The 24,371-nt window shown below is 36.2% G+C and overlaps 1 protein-coding gene across 2 annotated transcripts in view; it reads right to left on the reverse strand.

Moving 5' to 3' along the window:
- The window catches only part of UBA6 (ubiquitin like modifier activating enzyme 6), a 61,608-nt gene that overhangs the window by 11,046 nt on the left and 26,191 nt on the right, over positions 1-24,371 (reverse strand). For both annotated transcript variants that reach the window (XM_060187814.1, XM_060187815.1), the window contains exons 13-27: positions 24,279-24,345; positions 19,755-19,898; positions 19,579-19,646; positions 18,079-18,157; positions 16,865-16,945; positions 13,856-13,933; positions 10,844-11,025; positions 9,289-9,394; positions 7,813-7,902; positions 7,618-7,698; positions 6,545-6,673; positions 4,420-4,471; positions 4,267-4,330; positions 3,351-3,420; positions 1,645-1,716 (exon numbers count right to left, since the gene is read on the reverse strand). In XM_060187814.1, coding sequence (XP_060043797.1) covers positions 1,645-1,716; positions 3,351-3,420; positions 4,267-4,330; positions 4,420-4,471; positions 6,545-6,673; positions 7,618-7,698; positions 7,813-7,902; positions 9,289-9,394; positions 10,844-11,025; positions 13,856-13,933; positions 16,865-16,945; positions 18,079-18,157; positions 19,579-19,646; positions 19,755-19,898; positions 24,279-24,345 — 1,363 coding nt within the window. The remainder of the gene's footprint in view (positions 1-1,644; positions 1,717-3,350; positions 3,421-4,266; positions 4,331-4,419; positions 4,472-6,544; positions 6,674-7,617; positions 7,699-7,812; positions 7,903-9,288; positions 9,395-10,843; positions 11,026-13,855; positions 13,934-16,864; positions 16,946-18,078; positions 18,158-19,578; positions 19,647-19,754; positions 19,899-24,278; positions 24,346-24,371) is intronic.

The raw sequence follows: 24,371 nt of genomic DNA on the forward strand, positions 1-24,371 counted from the left end.
TTTCTATTCTTTTTAAATTTCATGTTCCATCTTTATTATTGTTTCCTATTTCTTTCTCTTTCCAACACATTTACAATGCAGGTCCCAACCTGTTAGGTCCAATTTTTCATTTATTCACAGTAACTAGAGGTCTTTTCTCCAGCCATATTTAGTAGAATGTCAAATTAACATTAACTGAATCTGGGGCCAGGTGGTGGCACACCTGGCTGAGTGTACATGTTACAGGGCTCAAGGACCTGGGTTTAAGCCCCCAGTCCCCACCTACAAGGGGAAAGCTTGCAAGTGGCGAAGCAGGGCTGCAGGTGTCTCTCTCCCTTTCTATAACCCCCTTCCCTCTCAATTTCTGGCTGTCTCTATCCAATAAATAAAGATTAAAAAAATAAATAAAACCTGAAAAAAAAAACCCACAAAAAAAACATTAAGTGAATCCTCAGTGTTGTCTGGCAATTCTATTACATCTTCCAGTTAAGTGAATCTCCTACTGTCCTGGGCAATTATTCCATACTCTCCCCCCCCCCCCCGCTCAAAATTTCTGTATCTGCTCTTCCAAACTTAAAACTGTTAAGCTTGTTCCTTCAATCAACTAAGAAATACCTACCTTTTTTTTTCTAACATTCCAATTCTAATTCCACATTTTGTCAGGGCTTATTGCAAAATATATAGAAAGTCTGATTCCTTATTACAGCTTCCCAGTTACACCTACTAATTCCTTTAAACTACAATTATATCTTACCCAAAACCACTTCTGTCACATATAATCATTCTGAACACAATAGCCTGAAAAGTCAATCTTAAATGTCAGACTATGATAATTGCTTGAAATTCCTCACTTATCATTTCATGAAAAACCAAAAGTACTCATCATGACCCTGACCACCACTGATTTCTACATGACTCTCTTGCATGTCTTCAGATATATACAGAAGTTCAAAGGTTCCCAAGGCCTTGCTTTGTACTACACCTGCATTGCTCCTTTACCAAATGACAGCATGGCTTACTCCCCTCACGTTCCTTTAGAATTAAGTTTAAAGATCACCTTAAACACCACGAGTTATTTTCCCCCCTTTTATCCCACATGGAAATGACATCACTGTAACCTCTTTTTTCCATTTCATTAAAAAATTTCAGCACTTATGCCCAAATTGCAAATATTACATAATTATTAAAATTATTATTTTTTAAAAATAATGATGTATTTTTAATAGGGCTACTGCTGGGGCTTAGTGGCTACAGAAGCTCCAGGTGGCTTGAGAGCCTAAGGCCCCACCTACAAACACAACCTCATGTGCAGTCAGGCTCTCTTTTTCTTCCTTTTCCTTTCTTTTTCTTCCTTTTCCTTTCTTTTTCTTCCTTTTCCTTTCTTTTTCTTCCTTTTCCTTTCTTTTCCTTTCTTTTTCTTCCTTTTCCTTTCTTTCTTCCTTTTCCTTTCTTTCTTCCTTTTCCTTTCTTTCTTTCTTCCTTCCTTCCTTCCTTCTTTTTTTTTTTTTTTAAATAGTTTGTCCATGATCCATCAAAATATAATTCCCACAAAAGCAAGATTTTTCCCCCCAATTGAGGGCTTGATTCTCTAGATCTAGACTGGAATTTGACCAAAGTAGAAGTTCAATGACTATTTGTTTAAATGAATGAAAATCCTAGACATACCTTGTTTGAAGGCTTGAATTCCTGGATCTTTACTTTGGAAAGGACATTCAAGAGGGCATCTGGTGATAAGTCCTATTTTTATAAAAGATAATTTTATCAGCTTTTTTTTTTTTAATTCTAAGGCTAAAAACATAGTATAAAATAGTATGGTATTGAGTAACTTATTATAAACTAAGTATCCAGACATCTATTCGTAATAATTAATTTTATTTAGAATTATCATCCACACATGTTGATAGGTGATGTGGGGTGTGTGTGTGTGTGTGTGTGTGTGTGTGTGAAAAAGTACTTAGCCAACAAATTTGAAGACTGCCTGTGACTATCTGAGTGCCTCGTGACCAAGGACTATCTTTTATTTTACAATGTTCCCCATACAAAGTTACACTTGGTAAATACTGACCCATCTAGGGACAGCAAAGGAGTTCACTTGCATAGTGTGCTGGTTTCCCACATACCAGATCTAGGCTTGAGCCTGGCCTTCGCTGCACTGAAGGAAGTTTTGGCCTCATTCACTTTCTTTGCTTCCTAGCCTCTATGTATAAAAAAAAAAAAAAGGAAAAGAAAAAAAACTGACTCAACTAAAATAAGCAAATGGAATTTATACTTTTGAAGTAGAAAACCATTTAACTGGCTCAAGATGAACTTAAGGCTACTAAACCTATACTCATTATGAAGCAGTTTTAAAAAAGCAGTCATACTGCCTTTAAAGTGACCTAGAACTCTCATTTCTCAGAGAGCCCAAACACCATTTTTCTTTTTCACCACACATTTATATTTTCTGTGCATTAACTTCAAAAAGGACTAAAAGTGCAACAGGCAGCTTTATATGGATCCAAAGTACCAGTGTTCAATGCGGATCTGACTCATACTTGCCCATTCAGCTTACTTAAAAGTAAAGCAATTAATTTTAGCTCTAATATACACTATAGAAAAAAATCCAATAATGTTGCTGTGTCTCTCAAAACTATACTAGACTTTTCAGATACTAGTCAATGATAATTAAGAGAATGGATACGATGGTATCTTTACATTTCCTGAAAAGATGCACTATTACAAGGTAAGTCAAACAAATGTTAACAGAATCTTTACAGACTAAGCAACCTTTGGGCCAAAGAACTTTTTTTTTTTTAACTTATTTTCCTTTTTGTTGCCCTTGTTTTTCATTGTTGTTATTATTGTTGTTGTTATTGATGTTATCGTTGTTAAATAGGACAGAGAGAAATGGAGAGAGGAGGGGAAGACAGAGAGGAGAGAAAGACAGACACCTGCAGACCTGCTTCACTGCTTGTGAAGCAACTCCCCTGCAGGTGGGGAGCCGGGGGCTCAAACCCGGATCCTTTCGCCGGTCCTTGCACTTTGCGCCACGTGCGCTTAGCCCGCTGCACTACCACCTGACTCCCCAAAGAACATTTTTAAACTACTATTAATTAATTTACATTGGTTTTACAGGGTAATTATGATCACTGAAATTACAGGTCATGAATTTCTAAAAATGAACTGTTTGAAAGGTGACTTCCCCCCCTATATAACAGATCGTAGTTTCTGCTAAGAAATCATGGTGAAACAAAAACAACAAAATAAAAAGCTTATTATCAACAAATGCTTCATATAAGATATGAACACATTCTGATAATGCAGTTAGTTAAAATGCCATCTAATTCTAATCTGGTTTTGTGTCAGTTGTTAGGACTTAAAGGAGATCTTACCTCTGCTGTAAATGAAATGCAATAGATTGCAGCATATAATTTTGCAGCATTCAGAAGAAAACTGAAGTGCCTTTTGAAATTAAAAAAGAAAACAGTGTGAATGCAGTTTCAAATATGATGTTTCATTCATTAGAAGCCACAGCCTTTAAAACAGCTGATTTTTTTTTCTTTCTTGTTATCAGGGTTAGCACTGGGATTTAGTCAGTGCCTGCCAGGGCTGCACTGTTACCAGCAGACATTTATTTTTTCTTTTCTTCATTAGAAGTGAGGAGAGTAGGAGAGAGAAAAACAGAGGGGAGACACTTGTAGCACTGTTCCACTGCTTGTGAAGTTTCCTCCCTGCAGGTGGGGGCCGGGGGGCTTAAACCTGCATCACTGTGCATGATAATGTATGCACTCCACTGGGTGAGCCACCACTGGGCCCCCTATTTTCTTTTAAAGTATATTTAAAATTTTTATTTTTGAGGTAACTTTGATTTAGAAGACTACAAATGTTTTTAAGAAGTCACTTTTACACTCCATCATAATGTGTTGTCACACGACACCCATCATCAAAGTAACTAATATTCGACTAAAGTCCTTTGTATCTGATACCTCTACCCTTGCAATCTAATCCTAGGACCAGAGAGAGCTCACCAGCTTTGGTATGTGCATTGCCATGAACAAACACAGCCTAGGTTCAAGCCCAAGCCACATGGGAGGTGCCCTGATACTGAGCAAAGTCCCAGTGTTACAGTCTGTATGTCTCTCTCACACACACTCTCCTTTTTCCTCCCTGTCTCTCAGTCTATAAGCTATATGGGGGGGGGGGGTAGGACCAGGAAAAAAAAAAAAAATCACACATGCATGAGGTCCTGGCTCCACAAAAATAAGCTTACAATGAAGAATGCACATAAAACTGGATATAAATACTTACAAAGGTTCATTTAAATCAAATTTTAAGGGAGAAGGGGGCCTCTTTGGTGACTGCCAAAAGAAACCTAGTAAAAGAAACAAATATTTGTATTGTAGGCCTCCAATAATAACATTAATTATATTTTCTTCTCAATACTTAGTTACTATTACTTACTGCCATCTTTTAATCGTGTGTCCAATGGGAAGCAATGAAGAAGCTGAAGAGCCTAATTAAAAACAAAATTAAATAAATACCAAATATGTGAGATAAAAAATTAAAATTCATACAAAGTCTAGGGCCAAGCTTAAGGGTCTGGGGGGGGGTTTCAAGCTGCCAATCCCCACCTGCAAGGGGAAAACTTCACCAGTGGTGAAGCAGTGCTGCAGGTGTCTTTCTCTTTCCCTGTCTCCCTCTTCCTTCCCAATTTCTTTTTGTTCTATAAAACAAAAGAAAAAAAGAAAGAAATTCTAGCAAATTTATATTTAATCTTCTATCACTGTCCCTATATATGAAATAAACTATATTGGTGTGTTTAATTTCCAGTTATTTCTGGGGCTCAGCGTCTGCACAACAACTCTTACTATTCCCAGTGGCCATTTTCTTTGCCTTTTTCCTTCTTTATCTGATAAACAGAAAGATATACCTGCATCACTTCTACGTCACTCATGAAGCTTCCTCCCTTATAAATGGGGATCAGGGAGTTGAATTCAAGTCCTTAGTGCATAGTAATGTATCCACTTCATTGCCTGGCCCCTTCAATACTGTTACTATATATATTTTTAATTTATTTATTCATTTTCCCTTTTGTTGCCCTTGTTTTTTATTGTTATTGATGTTGTTGTTAGATAGGACAGAGAAAAATGGAGAGAGGAGGGGAAGACAGAGAGGGGGAGAGAAAGACACTTGCAGACCTGCTTCACCACCTGTGAAGCGACTCCCCTGCAGATGGGGAGCCGGGAGGCTCAAACCGGGATCCTTACTCAGGTCCTTGGCCCTTCGCGCTATATGCGCTTAACCTGCTGTCTACCACCCGACTCCCTACTGTTACTATTTTTTATCAACACTTTCAGTTTGTATATTTTTGTCAACCACAAATAGTTCATACTTTTCCAAGAATTTGTTCTTTAAAAAAGTACTTAAAGCAAAAATACAAATACTCAGTCCTCTGAAATGGCATAATGTTTGAAATGGATTCAAAATCATTGTGGGGGGGTAGGGAGGAGGCAGACAGCATAATGGTTATGGCAAAGAGATTCTCATGCCTGAGGCTCCGAAGTCCCAGGTTCAATCCCCCACACCACCATGAACCAGAGCAAAGCAGTGCTCCAATGGAAAAAAAAAAAAATCAATCATGGGGGGCAATATGTTAGGTGGGGCTACAGAAGCAAGATTATCTGTAGATATTTGTTAAATCTGGATAAGATGATTATGTGGGGATGCAATATATCATTTCCTCTTCATTTCTATGGTTGGAATTCCCTATAACAAAGTTTTATTTATTTATTAAGGGAAACTTACAGAAAATAAGTTCAGATTTTGAAACAACTGATTACTGATCATCATGATAAGGATAATTAAATAAATGGTACTGGGGGGGAGAAGACATTTATTGGAAGAGTAAGTAGAAAAAGTGTAGATCACTTCAAAGAAATTGAGATGCCAGAAGGATATGAAAAGCACAGATAAATAAAAAGAATTATCTAAAAAAGAACTTACTTTACATTCTGATAGACACAGCCTAAGTAGAGTGTAGAACACATTATAGAAATAGTTACTGGAGTTAAGAGTAACAGCTAATCTTTACTGAGTAGTACTTAGAAATGCTTTGCATCTATAAATAATTTCATTTTTACCACTATCCTGTGATTTAGGTACTAATTACTATCCTCATTTTACAGATGAGGAAACAGACCAAAGAGGGCTTCTAAGATAATGGAGAAGCAAGATTTCTGACTATTTTCTCTATCTCTAACTCTTATACTCAACAAAGCTCCTTTTAGACTACTGATACTAGTTTTTATTCTCTAGAAGGGTTACTTATCTAAAACACAGCTTTTCACACAGAATAACAAGGATCAATTATATACATAACCTACAAGCCATTTTTGTATGGTTTAAACCCATTTTTTTTTTAATCAGTGACAAATCAAGGAGAAATTAGCAGCTAAGCACTTACTCTAAATTTACTAGTTATTCTTGAAAACTTTTCAAAAAGAACAAGATATTTCAGGTCAATAAAATCACTTTGGTAGTATCTAATTGATCCAAGGTCGGATATTCTCTTAATTAGGGTGCTTACCTTATGGTTAAAATATTTTTCAAATTTTAATCTTGCTAATTCTACACACTGGGACCAATTTCTAGGTCTTCTGCTAAGTAACTTAATAACTTGAAAAGCGCCTTCCAAACTGTGCCCAGTTTGAATCTTCTGGAATGAAAAAAAGAAAAAAAATATTTCCAATTAAACTTGCACACACACAGACACACTTATAGGCAAAATTTGAAGTGCAAGTATATCTATCTATTTAATGATTTTAATATCTTCTCTTAGCTCTATACATCCTGTCTTTAACCTTTCTCTTTTTTTTTCTTTGGAGGGGGAATGGAAAAAGAGCACATGAAATGTTAACTAAGATTTCCTGCCTCAAATTATCCTCACATCTTGCTAAATATTCTTTGTACTAGATAATGTCAACAGTAGAGAAGTACTAGGAGGAACAGCTGACAATCTTTTTAGTATTATATTAAACGAGAATAAGAAAATACTTTTGAAGTTACTCTTGCCATGATACTACGTTTTACTACATTTGAGAGAGCACTGCTTATTTTCTTCTTATTTTTTCACTTGTGTTTTTACCAGAGTCTGCTCAGCTCTACCTTGTGGTGCTGTGAGATTATTGAGCCTGGGACCTGAGAGCCTCAGGCAACAGCATTTACTTTGTATTTGCATAACCATTATGTTAACTCCTTTACCCTGAGAGCACTATTTACTCACCAGGTTTTCACTAGAACTTAACCTCACTCAGTCTTTTTCCAAAGAGCACAATAAGCTGGTGGTTACTGGTTTTTTTTTTTTTTTTTTTTGGGGGGGTAACTACTTATTATTATTACATAGTTATCAGGCTGAATCATAGGTTGATTAGCTATTTTGTGGACCAAAATGGTCAATCAAAGATTAACAATTTTACATCTTTAGGCCAAAATGAAAGGTTATTGTGATCTCTTAATTTCAACGCAATTTGTTTCTCCTACATTTAGTACTGACACTGATAACACTGTAATTTATCTCTAAGGACTAAAACTATAGACAACTTGAGATAAAATCATGATGACACAAAGTACTAACTTTATATTAAAATTAGTAATTTTTACCTGCAAGACTTCTTCTGCAGATGAATAGGTTTGCCAAAATTTGTTAAATAGGGAAGGCTTGTGGGAAAAAGAACTTTCAAACTGTAATGTTAAAGAAAACAAAAAGAGTTACAATAGAAGTGTATTTAAAAGTTGGAAATAATATCTTTCCTACTTCAAAGGAAAAAATCTAGGAACAAAGGTCTTTGTTTTTACCTTATCTCTTGCCCACTGTATTGTATGTTCAATAGCAGCTGGAAAGGATTTTAGAGTACAAAATGGTATTTCCTCTTCTGGGGGATCCCGCTAATTTATGAAATAATTATAGTTAAAAAAAAAAAAACAAAGACAAGTTTTACTGACTAAATTTACTTGTTTTAAGAGTATTAAAAATAAATACAGCTGTTGTGACATAGCACGGACTGCGGAACTTAATTGGCTGGGCTGATGTCAGCCTACAGAGCGTAGAACAACATCAGCTTACAGAGTATAGTACATCATTACCCAAACCCACAAGGCACCGTGGGTGAATCAAACTGACTTAAGCACAGGCAGCTGAAGTCCAGCCCCTTTGGCCCTGGCTTCTGCTCACATGGATCCTGTCTTGGATTCCCAGGAACCACCATGATACTCCCAGCCAGAGGAACTGAACTCACGTGTAACTGAACTAGCTGCTAGACTCCAAGACTCTCCTCTAGAGCCATAATGAGTAACCTATCTCTCTGCTGATAATTGCTTATTATGCTGTGCCTAAAATATACATCCCTGTACTACTGTACGGCCCTAATAAAGCTTTGTTTAAACCCACGACCAGCCGCCTAAGCTGCATCTTTAAATTTTTTTCTTTTTAAAATTTTATTTATTTATTTATTTATTTATTTATTTATTTATTTATTTATATTAGAGACAGAAATTGAGAAGGGAGGGGAAGAGACCAAGTGAGGGGAAGAGACAGAAAGACACCTGCAGCTCTCCTTTCACCACTTGTGAAGCTTTTTCCCTGCAGGTTGGGACCAGGGGCTTGAACCCAGGTCCTTGCACACTGTAATGTGTGTACTTAGCCAGGTGCGCCACACCGCCTGGCTGTGAGTCTGAGTTTTTAACTACTACATACAACTTTTTATATTTTCCTGTGCAATGACAAAAAAGTTGATTCTTTTGAGATAACTTATTTGTTAATTGCAATGTAACAACAAACAAAAACTATTATCAACTTATCTGTGTGCTTAGTTTGGATCAAATAGTTATGCATGGCAGACCAACGTAATTTTCTCAAGGAATGAAGACACTTAAACTTTTAAAATAGTGCTTACATCTAGGGTCAGGTGGGTGGCACACATAGTTGAGTGGCCACAGTACAGTGTGCAAAGGACCCAGGTTCAAGGCCCCCATTCCTACCTGTTTCAATTCTAAAAACAACTATACGCCAGAACTGAGTAGTATCTGGCCTCTCTCTCTTCTAGCTAAATAAATCTAAAAAATAAAAAATAAACTCAGCTATATTTTAACACACACACACACACACACACACACACACACACACACACACACACACACACACATGAATATCACTGGCAAATCAAACCAAAGATAACAGAAGCTAAATCAGATTTCTTAACTGATAAAAGACAAAAACTCGTGAAATGTAGAGACATTTTGTACAGACATTTGCTTAAAAATTGTTTTACTTACATGACTGTTATAGGATTCAGTTAAGTGAGGTACAATAACTTCAGTGTGTCCTTTAGTGGCCATTGTTCCAGAATCTAAGAGGGGTCGCAGATTTGCTAAGCAGCGGCTATTTGGAAAGACAATAGATTAAAATAAGTAATGACAATGTAAGCCATTTTCTTTTTTTTTTTTAATTTATATTTATCCCCCCCCCCTTTTTAATTGTCGTTGTAGTTATTATTATTGTTGTTAGGACAGAGAGAAATGGAGAGAGGAGGGGAAGACAGAGAAGGGAAGAGAGAGACACCTGCACACCTGTTTTATCACTTGTGAAGCCTCTGAGCCAGGGGCTAGAACCGGGATCCCTACAGGGTCCTTGTGCTTTGTGCCATGTGCGCTTAACCCACTGTGCTACCACCTGACTTTCACATTCTACCGACTATTTCACATAGTGCTCACTTGGTAAATGTAATATTAGGAAATAAATATATTACTACCAAATATATTATACTGCCAAAGCAACACCCTTTGCCAGTTTTTCTGCTTAACCCAATACTTTTTTTTCTCTATCTTCTAACATCACTCCCAGCAAATTCTGGACACCGACTATTTCCCCTTTAGATTAACTTTTAACTGTGTAGATCATTACAACAACTTTCTCATTTATTATTCAACGCCTTTATTTTCCAAACTATAATATTTATTTTCCTATTACTCTGTCCAATATTACAAACTCCCTACTATTCTCAGGAAAATTTCCTGATAATATATTGGGTTGTCAGAAAAATCGTGATGCATTTTTGCATAGAAAAACTGAAAAAATACCTCATGACTTTCCCAAACAACCCACTATTTGCGCTAACCCCTAACAGTAAGAGCCATACAATGATATAAAGTCTATAATTATTGTCTTTCAACCACTTACTTAACAGATATTTACTGAATGGCATCAAATGTTCTTCACTGAGGATATAATAATGGAAAAAAAATGACTGCTGGTGGTCCAGGAGGTAGCTCAGTGAGTAAAGCACTAGACTCTCAAGTATGAGGTACTGAGTTCAATCCCCAGCAGCACATGTACCAGGAGTGATGTCTGGTTCTTTCTCCTATCTTTCTCATAAATAAGTAAAAAAATCTTTTTAAAAAATGACTGCTGAAATAAATATGCATGTAATAAAAGTTATTTCTATGAAAGGGAAAACAAATACTGTGTAAAATTATTATGTCACAGAAGGATTTAATTTAAAATCTGGGTATGTGTAAGTTGCTGAGCTAAGAAAGTGCTGCACGTCCTACGAGAACTGAGAGGAGTACATAGCTGGAAGAATGCAAGTCAGGTATTAGTATGCAAATTTTAAGTGTGAGTGGTGGACAGATGGCAGATACTACATGAAAAAGATTTTAGGTTATATCAAAGATTCTTGACTGTATCTTAGGTGTAATGAAGAACTGCTAGTATTTTGAGTCTGTTGAGTACAGGATCACAACATAATTTTTAAAAAGTGACCTTTTCAATAAATAATTGTGAGAAATACAATGAAAAGGCAATTTATAAACCCAAATTTCAAGAACGTACCTGTCTACATATCTCCTGGCTTCCACATTATCTAGTGCTGTGACAATTATATCTTGTCTAGTATAGAACTCATCATTGTAAATAATTTCAGTGGCTGGACATACTTTGTTCACATGCGCATCTATCTTTAATTGAGGATTTATTTTCAGGGTAGCGTCAGCAGCAGTATAGCTCTTAGGTTTCTAAATAAATAACAAAAGCAAAAGAAATAAATATTAATCATATGAGAAAGGCTATGATTGAACTCAGATTCTTATTACTCTGGAATATCTAAATGTGAGACTAAAGTAATATGAACAATTGCTACTTTAGCTTGTGGAATTTACACCCATTGTAATCGCAACATTTAATAATGCACATTAGTCTGAACAGCTTACACATTAGTGATGATCTAAACAACCTCTAACTATAGTTGTCTTTACAATTATTAAAATAGCATTTAAAGGTCCAAGTAAAGGTATGCTTTTCTAGTAATAAGGTGTGAATTGGCTCAGTGCTTAGAAAAAAATAAGAATATTCAGTTAAATATAGAGTTTAGACTGTAGACAATGACCTCTCAGTGGCCATGTAGGGAGTTAACATTTTAGCACCAAAAACTTTTTCTTTTTTAAAAATTATCTTTATTTGTTGGATAGAGACAGCCAGAAATTGATAGGACAGGGGGTGGCAGAGAGGAAGACAGAGAGACACCTGCTGCCCCGCTTCACCCCTCAAAAAGTTTTCCCCTTGCAGGTGAGGGTTGGGGGCTCAAACCCAGGTCTTTGCTCACTGAAACATGAATGCTCAACCAGGTGCGCCCCCACTCGGCCCAGTGCCAAAATCTTTAAAATGTATATATATTATTGTGTTAGAGGGGCAACAGAGCAAGCAGCCTGCATGGGATTATTGGCTTAACTCCTGGCACCATATATGGTGAAGAGGTGCTCTGGTGTTTCTCATACAATAAATCTTTCTATAAAAAATAACTACTTCTGCATGGAAATATTTAAAACATTATGTATGTTTTTAGTTTCATTAAAAAAAAGACTTCATGAAGGGCCGAGTGGTGGTGCACCTAACTGAGCAGAAGTTACAATATCCTGGTCCCCCCACCTGTAGGGGTCAAGCTTTGCAAGCAGTGCTGCAGGTGTCTCTTTCTCTCACTCCCTATCTCCCCCTTCCCTTTCTATTTGTCTTTACCCAATAAATATCTAAAGTTTTAAAAAGTTACACAGAAAGAAAAAGTACACCAAATATAATAATGCATTGTCTCCTTAAAGACTTAATAATGATCATTATTAAACAGTCGAGTTTATCTAGAAGTACTGGCTCAGACACTAAGCATCTACAGTCCATCCTCCATTCTGTTTAAATCAATGCATTCAGTTTCACTGGTATTTTTATCTCTTCATTTTGTTAGCATAGTACAGTTTTACTTCTCAGTGCTGCTGGTACACATACAAAGTGAAACCTTTGTTAACATTCAGTAAAATTAAAATATGCCTTTATAATTCATCCATAAGTGAATTAAAATGGTAAGTGAAATTTTCTTTTAACATAGTTTAGGAGACCCTAAACTTCAGTCAATATATTTGGAGAGGCAAGGCAATAAGGGTCCCTATGCCATCCACATTAGTTACCTGTCTGTTCATGACATTTTCCTAAGTATAGTTTACTAAGATGATCAAAAGGCTGTTTAAAAATAAAGTGAGAAACATTCCTAAAGTAAAACAAATTTGGATGATTAAGCTGTTTCTACTCTTACACACTTCCCCAGACACTTAGGTCACCTGCATGTTAGATGTCAAGCTTAGACAAAAATGAGTAGGGTCATGGGCCCCTTGGAATATACCTAAAATAGACCTGCTAGCTTTTTCCAAAACAGAGACCCCAAATCTTCATCTGCAATATTCTTGTCTTTAGGTTCATGATTAGTCAACAATTTGTTCTGCTTTATATCTTAACTCTTTTTCAGCCACCAGGTTCCAGATGCTATAATGATGCCAACCTGACTTCCCTGGGCAGATGACCCCACCATGGTGTCCTGGAGCCCCACCTCCCCAGATCCCTACCCAACTAAGGAAAGAGAGAGACAGGCTGGGAGTATGGATCGACCTGTAAATGCCCATGTTCACTGGGGAAGATATTACAGAAGCCAGACCTCCCACTTTCTGCACCCCATAAGGATCCTGGGTCCATACTCCCAGAGGGACAAAGAATAGGAAAGCTTTCAAGGGAGAGGATGGGATACGGAGTTCTGGTGGTGGTAATTATTTGGAATTGTACCCCTCTTATCCTGTGGTCTTGTCAACACTTCATTTTACAAATAAAAAAAAAAACACAGTTTTTAAAGAAAACTGAAAACAAGCATTAACCTTTACAATAAAAATGATATTAAATAGTTAAAAAAGATCAAATGAACAAAATAAACCCAAACAAAAATCTTAATATGTGCTTAACCTTACCTGTTTTGCTATAGATAAAAAGTCATATACCCTTTGTTTATAAAATTAAATTCAGACAAAATGAGAAAACCTAGTCATGATTCACAACTCAGATTTTAATATTCAAAAATGAGTGCAAAACATATTTTACTTTTCAAAATAATTTCATGATTTTATTATCATTCACATCATTTGATAATTTCAGAGTTTCTCCTAAAATAAAGAACACATGATTGCCTCAATAGTTCAAGTACCGGGAGTCGGGCGGTAGCAGTGAGTTAAGTGCAGGTGGTGCAAAGCACAGGGACCAGCATAAGGATCCCGGTTCGAGCTCCCGGCTCCCCACCTGCAGAGGAGTCGCTTCACAGGTGGTGAAGCAGGTCTGTAGGTGTCTGTCTTTCTCTCCTCCCCATCTTCCCCTTCTCACTTCATTTTTCTCTGTCCTATCTAACAATAACAACATCAATTAACAATAATAACTACAACAATAAAACAAAAGGGAATAAATATTAAAAAAAAAAGTTCATGTACCACTTTCGACTCATAAAAATACAACAGATGACAAATTTGAAACAGAACAGCAACACACCTGAATGTGATGAGGACGAAATAGAAACTGTCTGTTCAAATTGGATTTTTCAATCAAGTCAGGATCTGTAATTGTAACCTATGACAAAGGGGAGAAAATTGCTGAAAATCTGTAAGAAATCTTCTCTTTTGCTACAACATATAAAACTAGAGGAAATCATGTCTAATAAAGCAAGTAAGAGAAGGGCGAGTACAGGAATGACTAACTCACAGGTGGGATGGAAGAGACAAAGCAAAGAAGAATACAGGATGAAGGTACAGGTATATAGTGTAATGGTTATGTGCAAAGACACTCTCATGCCTGAGGCTCTGAAGTCCCAGGTTCAATCCCCCACACCACCATAAGCCAGAGCTGAACAGTGCTCCGGTGTTTCTGTGTCTTTCTCTCTGCATCTCTCTCAAAAATAAAAAAAAAACTAAAAAAAAAACAACACAGGATGAAACTTTAAATCACTTTTTTGATGAAATGTTGATTTATAGGACTGTTGTTATAGAGGTACAATCCCACATCACACCCTTTTTAAAACCATCCTCCTCCTCATTCACAGAGTACTAGATCCCCGAATGGAAACAAAATAAAAAGTCAAGAGATCCAGAACGATCTGAAAAGTATTCAGAAAATATATGTCACTTAAGCTTGTAATTTGTACTGAACTCATATCTGATTAGGAGCAGTTGATTTTAGAGCATGTTCCAGCTGACTACAGATAATTAACAGTCACAAATACATTTTCTTTCAGTCCCTATTTCTTTGATCTTTTTATTTTCAACATTTTAATGTCATCATGTATGAGGGGGCATCTTTTTAAAAAAAGAAAAAAAAAGTCAAATAGAAAATATCTTCTAGGGCTAAAGACAACTCATCTGAAAAAGTGCACTTGACAATTTTCAAGGACATGGGTTCAAGATACAGCACCACCTGGGAGCACCATACAAGGCACTAGGGGGAATCTTCATGAACGGTCGAGTGGTACTACAGTGTCCTCTCTCCTTAGATTAAGGAGTAAAAGCATCTAAGTGATTCCCAACTTATATATAACTAAATAATTTATATTATTTTTTTAAAAAACAACCAAAACTACTAGTGGTTTATAAAATATAATCTGGGAAATGCTGAGCAGGGATAATATACAGACTGTAGTTGTGAGAGAAATGAAGACACTTAAAAACCATTATATAAACCATAAAATAGTTAAAAGGCTTCTATTTATTTATCTATTTATTGGGTAGACACAGAAATTGAGGGGAGAAAGATGCTTGCAGCACTGCTTCTCTGCTCATGAACTTTTCACCTTGCAGGTGGAGACTGAAGGCTTGAACCCAAGTCCTTGTGCATGGTAACATGTGTACTTAGAAGTATCCCACCACTCAGCTTAGTAAAAAATGAGTTATAGTCATTTAGTTAATTATGACCAATGTATAACATCACAAGGCTGGGAAAGTTAATTTGCACCTTAAAAGGCAAAACAATACCAGAGAAATAGATTTGATTTAAATGTGGCATGGCTTCCCAATTAATTGATATTGTTAATATTAGGAATTAGAATGCACATTTATATTATTTTCTTTTTTAAAAATTGTCTTTATTTACTTATTGGATAGTGACAGCTAGAAATCGAAGGAAGGGGGAGACAGGAAGAGAGACAGACACCTATAGCACTGCTACACCTCATGAAGCAGTTGGGAACCAGGGTCTCAAACCGGGGCCCTTGCTCATTGTAACATGAATGCCTATTTAAGTGAGACACCACCAGGCCCCCATTTATATTATTTTCTCTTTTGATAAGTATCGGTTGAAACTATATCTAAATACTCAAAAGTTGTAACACAATCATATAAATGCCCTCCTCCCCCAGCAGCACTGCTCAGATCTGGTTTATGATAGTGCAGAGGACTGAACCTGGGGCTTTGGAGCCTCAGGCATGAGTCTCTTCATGTAACCATTATGCTATTTCCACTCTCCTGTCCCCCAAAATTAATACTCCTGCAACAAGGCAGGTGACTCAGGATGTCTGGTCTTAGGTTTCATTTCCAGCACTGCATAAGTCAGAGCAGTGCTCCGGCCTCTTACTTGAATGAATATTAAGTCAGTGTCCCTCCTTCCTTTTCTTTTGCCACAAAATTTATTAAGATTATTGTTGGGGTTCTGTACCTGCACCATTCCACTGTTCTCAGCAGACTTTTTTTTTTTTAATTCTTCTTTTTAGAGGGTGAAAGAGAATGGAAAGACAGGACTGCTTCTCTTTAATAATAGAAACAAAAACAAACCCTCTTCCATATCTATGTAGTCAAATACAGGTTCCTAAAAGGACAACATGTGTGGTCTGGGAGGTGGTACAGTGGATAAAGCATCTGACTCTCAGGCAAGAAGTCCTGAGTTCAATCGCCAGCAGCACATGTACCAGAGTGAAGCCTGGTTATTTCTCTCTCTCCTATCCCTCTCACTAATAAATAAGAACATATTAAAAAAAACAAAATGTTAAAAAAAAAAAAAAGACAAGTAACTAGAAAAGTAACTTACTAGGCAGAGCAAAGGATTTGAATGACTGAGTCTTCACATTTGATCTCAGTACTACATATGCTAGAGCAATGTTTTGGTCTTTCATAAAAATAACTATACCTCAAAAATTGGTAGCAGTAGAAAGACAAACTTTTTATTTTATTTTTTATTTGTTTATTTTATTTATTTATTCCCTTTTGTTGCCCTTGTTGTTTTATTGTTGTAGTTATTATTGTTGTTGTCGTTGTTGGATAGGACAGAGAGAAATGGAGAGAGGAGGGGAAGACACAGAGGAGGAGAGAAAGATAGACACCTGCAGACCTGCTTCACCGCCTGTGAAGCGACTCCCCTGTAGGTGGGGAGCCGGGGTTCGAACCGGGATCCTTATGCCGGTCCTTGTGCTTTGTGCCACCTGCGCTTAACCCGCTGCGCTACAGCCCGACTCCCAAGACAAACTTTTAATGAGAGAGAGAGAGAGAGAGAGAGAGAGAGAGAATGTACGTATCTTACCATTCCCTTTTCTTTGTTTGTGCCAATACCAAGTAAAGCAAAATTTTTTAGCATTTCACATCCTATAGCTCCACATCCCACCTACAGAAAAGGAAGATGAACTGTGTCAGATTTAGCACAAATCAGAATTTGTTACTAATAAGCAATTTCATAATAACTTTCTTAAAATGTTAAACTAAACTACTTTTAAGAAGCAATCTGAAAAAAATAGACTTACTTTCAGCTATTAAATTGAGATTTTAAGTGTGTGAGTGGAAGAAAGCATGTATAAACTAAATATGGAAAAGCTTATTTATGATTCCTTTAAGCAAGATGTTTTACAATTCCATGTACACATTGAGCTTACTCTTGAAACAAGCAGAATAAGAATTCAAAATTTTAATGAAAAAGTTTTCTTGGTAACAGGCAATATCAACTAATTTAGTTGGCCTAAGTATCCTAAGACTTTCCTATTTTCACTTATACAGAAAAACTAGTGCTTGGTTTTATATACATAACAAAGTTCATCAGTAACTGATTTTCAAAATCATTTAAAAAAGAATCAGTGTTTTCATGACTATGAGAACAAAACAAAAATACTGCTATGACCAAGAAGGTGGAATATATGCTGCGTATACACACACACACACACATTAATGGAACCTAAAAGCTGCATTTAAAATATTTTTAAATATCAGGTATAAAGACATGTGAACTCTGGAAAAAACAAACAAACAAAACCCACAACTGACCAGGAAAGGAGATCTATGCTGCTGCAGAGAGTTCTCCTGCTAATGCACAAATAAATTTAATAAAAAACTCAATTACATATCCTATTTGTTCATTTGGTAAGAAAAAAGAAAGAAAAAAACCCCAAAATAAATAAAAAGTTAATGTTATTTCTATGAAATTATATGCTCAAAGCTATTATAGCCATAAATAAATTAATTATTTAGAAAAGGCTTTGGCAAACTTCTATATAAAGAGTCAAACAGCACATATTTCTGGATATGCAGGTTACATGAGCTACAATTATTATTTAATTCCATTTTAATAGTATGAAAGAAGCCACAGACTATGTAAGTGAGCAAACAAGGCTGTTTTCCAATGAAATGTATTCAAAACAATAGGCCTCAGGATGAATTTGGCCTGTGGGCTATTGAATCCAAACTCCTATTTTAAGCATTTACTGAAGGCCTATTATGTTAGTTACTTCTATCATTATTCATACTCACTAAGAAGACATTCAAAGTTTGCAGCTTTTGACACAATGTATCACCAATGCAGGCTCGTAAGGCATCATATCGATCTCCTCTGAAGAATATAGCACATATCAAGAAAACAGGAAGACATAAATATAGTACCATTAGTATCAGCTGAAGAGAGCATAATGGTTATGCAAATTATTTCCAGGCCTTAGATTCTGCAGTTGCAGGTTCAATCCCCAACACCACCATAAGCCAGAGCTGAGAAACGTTCTGGCTTCTCTCCTTCTCTCATTATCAAATATATTTGTGTGTGTGTGTGTGTATATATATATATATATATATATATATATATACACACAAATGTTTACCCATCTGTATCTGTAGATGTAGATATACACAGTATTTATATAGATTTGTATCTCTATTGCTAAAACCAATTTGGCACTAGACTTAAAGTGTTTTTAATTTTTCCAGTGAATATCCTGAGTACAAGTTATTTAAATGAAAATGACTTTATCAACTGAAAAGACAATTTTTCTTTGAGAGAATTACTTTTTGTGTTATTTAAAAAAAATTACTTTGGATAGAGACAGAGAAGTTAAAAAAGAAGGGGAAGATAGAGAGGGAGAGAAAGAGGCATCTGCCTTACTATTTCATCACTCATGAAGCTTTTTTTTTTATATTTATTTTATTTATTTATTCCCTTTTGTTGCCCTTGTTTTATTGTTGTCGTCGTTGGATAGGACAGAGAGAAATGGAGAGAGGAGGGGAAGACACAGAGGAGGAGAGAAAGATAGACACCTGCAGACCTGCTTTACCGCCTGTGAAGCGACTCCCCTGCAGGTGGGGAGCCGGGGTTCGAACCGGGATCCTTATGCTGATCCTTGTGCTTTGCGCCACCTGCGCTTAGTCTGCTGCACTACAGCCCGACTCCCCCTCATGAAGCTTCTTATCTATAGGTGGGACCAGGGACTTGAACCTGGTCCTTGTACACTGTAATGTGTGCACTCAATCAGGCATACCACTGTCTGGCCCTCTGTGGTAGAATTTTTCATAAAGGTTCTTAGAGATGTTCTGTAAGAGCTTTTGGACTCTTTAATTCATAGATTTTGAAGGGAGAATTTTGGTCTATATATATTTCAGGCAGAAAGAATATGTGCTTTTGCCAGATTTTCAGAGATTTGTGTCCTCAAAAAATGTGGACTCATAAAGTGCAAGTTACAGGGAACAACTGTTTTAATCTAACATCAAATGGCATTCTGACTGCTAACCACATTCATGGTTTACAACTGAAACTTTTTATCCACTACCTATAAAGCAGTAAAGTGACCTGGTGATATTGTGATATTTAAAACAGAGAAGCAACAGGAGTAGAAATTAGTTAGGTGAAAGATATCTAAGCCAATAACATGTTTAGACAAAAAAAAAAAAAAAAAAAGACTTAGGTATTGACTTCTAACAAGTACTGTACACACACACACACACACACACACAAAAAAAAAAAAAACAACCAAATTTTATTATTACCTTGGGAGGAACTCTTCACGTTCGGGTTGGTCTATGAAGTCAACCACATCTGCTGCTTCAATGTATAACTTGAATTAGAAAATAAAACATGACTGCATTTAAATATTTATTTCTTCTGGTAATAGAAATGAAGGTTTAAATATAAAAAGCATCAAAAAATTAAATTAAGAACTAACCCACTGGCACAAAGGAGAGAATTTTCCTGTCACAGCTTTCAATACTTCTTGGCTGGCTACACCCCCTACTGCGGCAGCAAGTGGGGGTAAAAAGCCCTTAGCAGTCCAAGAGAGCCAACGCACAATGTCAGCATTTACATCAGGCTGAAATGCAAACCATAAGACAATTAGAATTCAGTTTATTAAAGATTTCAGTGACTTAAGGTTACACAAGGCTGAAACGCAAACCATAAGACAATTAGAATTCAGTTTATTAAAGATTTCAGTGACTTAAGGTTACACAACTTACTTACAGAAAAACTTATACAGCTTAGCTCCAGAAATAACTGATTTCCCTAAGCAGCTTTATGTCTTCAAAAAAATATACAGGTTCGATACTAAAAGATACAATTAAACACTGGCCACTCTATGTAGTATCACTCTTTCAGTAACTTTTTTTATATACTTTTGGATGCTTTGTGTTTATTAGGATTCAGCTTACAACTAAGTGAAACATTTGCCATTTACTGTACTTGTTAATGAACAGGTTGTTTCATGAGTCAGTTAATATTTACTAACAATCAGAACTTTAAAAATTGTTTTAATGAAAATTATGGAAAAGTCTTAAAAATCAGTGACAAATATCAAGACAATCCACCTGGTAGGATTCATGTTTTATCACCTGTGTGACTGGGATATGTGCCCCATACAACACCTTTATGGCCTACAGGACATTCCAATGTGAACCTATATAACCTGGTAAAATTACGAAACTCTACAGATGGCAAGATATACAGAATGGAAAATATGTGGGGCCTTACGGCATAAAAACAGGATGTTGGGAAGATTTGTAAAGCACAAAGAACTTGCAAGTGAGATATCCTAGGCTCAATAACTGGCACCACCAATAGCTGGAGCCAAGCAGTGCTCTGATTAAAAACAAAGACCAAATTAGTAAAATAGCATTATTTTCTCAGCAGTCAGATATAAACCAAGGTATCACTGGGAAAAATTAAGAACATAGAATTTTATAGCAAGTCATGTTTTAATTATGAAGTCGTCAGAAAAAATTATAACATGTGAAAATGATGAAATCCTATGATTCTGGATGCTGTCTGAGTAAAAACATCATCAGTGGCCAAATCTGATTTCAAAACTTAATCAAGAGATCCCGTAATCTAGATAGGGTAATACTAGCAAAAGGGTGGCAACTACTAATGGGAGGTAATATGTAAGTTCAAGAAATAGCCCTACATACATGGTGTCAGTATCTTGGTGACAAAGATGCCAACTCAACTAAATAACACATTATCTTTTCAATAAAAGGACTAGAAATTACCTGTAACTGGCAAGACATAAAAATGAATTCACAAGAGTATAAAACTATATATATAGTGAATACAAAATGCAGTCATGTACAGTTGATCTACAATTTGAATAGCACAGCAAAATTAACTTACAAAAGCAATAAAATTTCTGAAAGAAAACAGGTTAAAAGCTTTGTAATCTTAAGGTTGCCAAAAAAATGAATAAGCTATCAGAAAGTCTATTCTTCAAAATACACTGTAACAAAACTGAAAGACAAAAGAGTAATTAAAATATGTTTGAGAAAGAACTGATAACCAGAATACTAAAGATTTAATAAGAAAACAGACTAGCTAAAAAGCAAAAGATTTAAAGAGTTTATCAAAGAAGGGATGTTGGTCTGCTTCTAAGACCCCTTCTGTTGCACTGCTTAATGCTGTGGTCTATTTACATAATCACTGCTTTACCTGAGACCCACCCTACCTACAGGGCATTGGTTTAATCTCCACTGGTTAGATGCAAGCTTGATACGCGTGCTTTTTCCTTCTCCCCACCCCCTATCCTACGTATTCCCTCTTCCAATCTGACACTTCCACCTCAGGATATATGAAGGACAGGATTTTCTACTGAAGAGAGATTTGATTGATTGCACCGCATCCCCGCTCATCAATAAAGACTGAACTGCGTTCCCAGCTCAGCCATCAGTCCCTGGTTATCTCTCTCCCACCCGTGAAGCTAGCCTGGCATCTGGCGCCTGAACAGGGACCAGCAAAGGGATATGAGTAATAGCTAAGCACAAGATACTCAGTCAAGAGTGTTAATTACTAGTAAACTAAAATCTATTAAAATGCAATGAGATGTACAACACTTTATAATCAAACATATAATACAAAGTTATAAAGATACAAAGCAGAAGAAACATGCATTTCTGGTGGAAATGAAAAAATGGTATAACAGCTTTGCAAAATTGTTACACAGTTCCTTATAAAATCAAACATATACATATCACGTGAGCATAACATACCACCAGGTTTCTATCCAGGAGTAATGAAAACATCTGCACACCAAAATTTGTATGTGTATGTTTGCACTAGCTTTATTCCATGGCCCAAACTGGAGATAATCCACAGATCTACCAACTACAACAGTGACAAGTGTGTGCAAGCACGCGCACACATACATTACTTAGCAATAAAGGTGAGATGTACATCAAGCAACATAGATGAAACTCAAATTCACTACTGAAAGAGGCCAGACTTAAAATTCTACACAATGAACACCTAAAAAGTACAAGTTTTAATTCAATAAAGATTAAGCACTCACTGTATGTTTTTTCCTTTTAAGTCTATTTCTACTCTTTCAGGTTCATGTTCATTAACTGTACAATAAAAGGTCTTTAACTCATGACTAGTAAGTCACCTTTATTTATATTTATTCTGTCTTAAAAGAAAAGCAATAAAAATACCGAATAATTGCACAATCACTATTTTTATCTCTTTTTTAAATCTAATTGATGTCAAGTCAATTTTATTAATAGCAAGAAGGGACTATACTGAAAAATTGCTTTTCCAAAGAGTACCTGAAATGTCATAAAGCTTTCAATATATGTTTTTAAATATTTATTTATTCCCTTTTGTTGCCCTCATCGTTTTATTGTTGTACTTGATGTTGTTGTTGTTGATAGGACAGAGAGAAATGGAGAGAGGAGGGGAAGACAGACAGGGGGAGAGAAAGACAGACACCTGCAGACCTGCTTCACCGCCTGTGAAGCGACTCCCCTGCAAGTGGGGAGCCGGGGGCTCAAATTGGGATCCTTAGGCCAGTCCTTGTGCTTTGTGCCATGTATGCTTAACGCACTGCACTACCGCCCGACTCCTGAGCTTTCAATATATATATATATATTTTTGCTTTCAATATTTTTAAAAATTTCATTTTATTTGGAGGTTAATGGTTTAGTTTATTCTTTAGCACATAGGCACAACCTCTCATCTCCCTTTGATTGATGACTAGGAGACACAACCGGATCCCAATGTCCCTTTATCTTGTCCCTTACCCTCCCTTCCCCAGAGTCTTTTAGTTTGGCATCCAAGTTTCCCTTACTGTTCTTTGTTCTTAAGTTCTACCTGTAAGCGAGATCATTTGTTAATGGTCTTTTTGTTTATTGCTTGTCTCACTCAACATAGTGCCTTAAGGTTCTTACCAGATATTGCAAAGGAGATGACCTCATCATTTTTAATAGATGCATAGCACTCCATCGTGTATATGTAGTACAACTTCCTTAGCCATTCATCTGTCAATGGGCAGCTGGGCTGCTTCCAACTTAAGGCTATTACAAACTGCTATTCTGAACACACGCTCTAGCGGGCATACATAAGGTCTTTTTGGACAGGTGTTTTATTTTCCCTGGGTAAATCCCCAAGAGAGGGGTTGCTGGGTCCTAAGGTAGTCCATTTTCAGAATTCTGATGACTATTCAGACTGTTTTCCATAGAGGTTGGACCAATTTACATTCCCAACAGCAATACAGGAGATTCCCTTTACCCCTAGATCTACAATTACCCTTCCTGACCATAAAACATACTACAGAGCCACTGTAATCAAAATGGCCTGGTATTGTAATAAAAATAGACATACAGACCAGTGAAATAGAACTTAGAAGCTCGAAACCAGCCCCCAAACCTGCGGTCAACTAATTTTTGACAAGAGCACCCAAAACATCAAATAGAAAAAAGAGTCTATTCAACAAAGGGTGTTGTGAAAATTGGGCTGAAGGAGTAGTATTACCTATCTGCTAAAGTGAGACTTGTTTACCAGTAGGCTCTGGGCCCATAATAATAATAACAACAATAATAAATTCCTAGGTATAATGTCTAAATATGTTATGTTATGTTAGTTCAATTCAGATAATTTATAAGAAACCTGATATTATAATTTTAGTGAGTCAACAAATCAAATGTATTAGAGGAGATAATACTTATACAAAAATCACGGGAGTAGCAGTGACAAATCATAATTACTATGTGGCTTAAGTATACCACAAAATTAAGACATTTAATATTCTTAACAATTTTATGAAATAGTTTCACTGTGTTCCATATTTTCAGAAATTGACTTGAACAATGTCCAGTAACTTTCTGTCACAGAATTATCAGGTAACAAAGCTGTTACATGTTATATATTACACAGTATATATTAATATACAGAAATGTGACATATTTTTGATAAACAGTTGAATACTCACCTTCTCATCTAAGATTTCACTTATAGATGTTGTTAGTTTCAACAGTTCTTCTGAATCTTGCTGGCATCTAAGATACAAAACAAAGTATCCTAA

This window comes from Erinaceus europaeus, chromosome 3, assembly GCF_950295315.1.
Source record: "Erinaceus europaeus chromosome 3, mEriEur2.1, whole genome shotgun sequence".
Classification (NCBI taxonomy): domain Eukaryota; kingdom Metazoa; phylum Chordata; class Mammalia; order Eulipotyphla; family Erinaceidae; genus Erinaceus; species Erinaceus europaeus.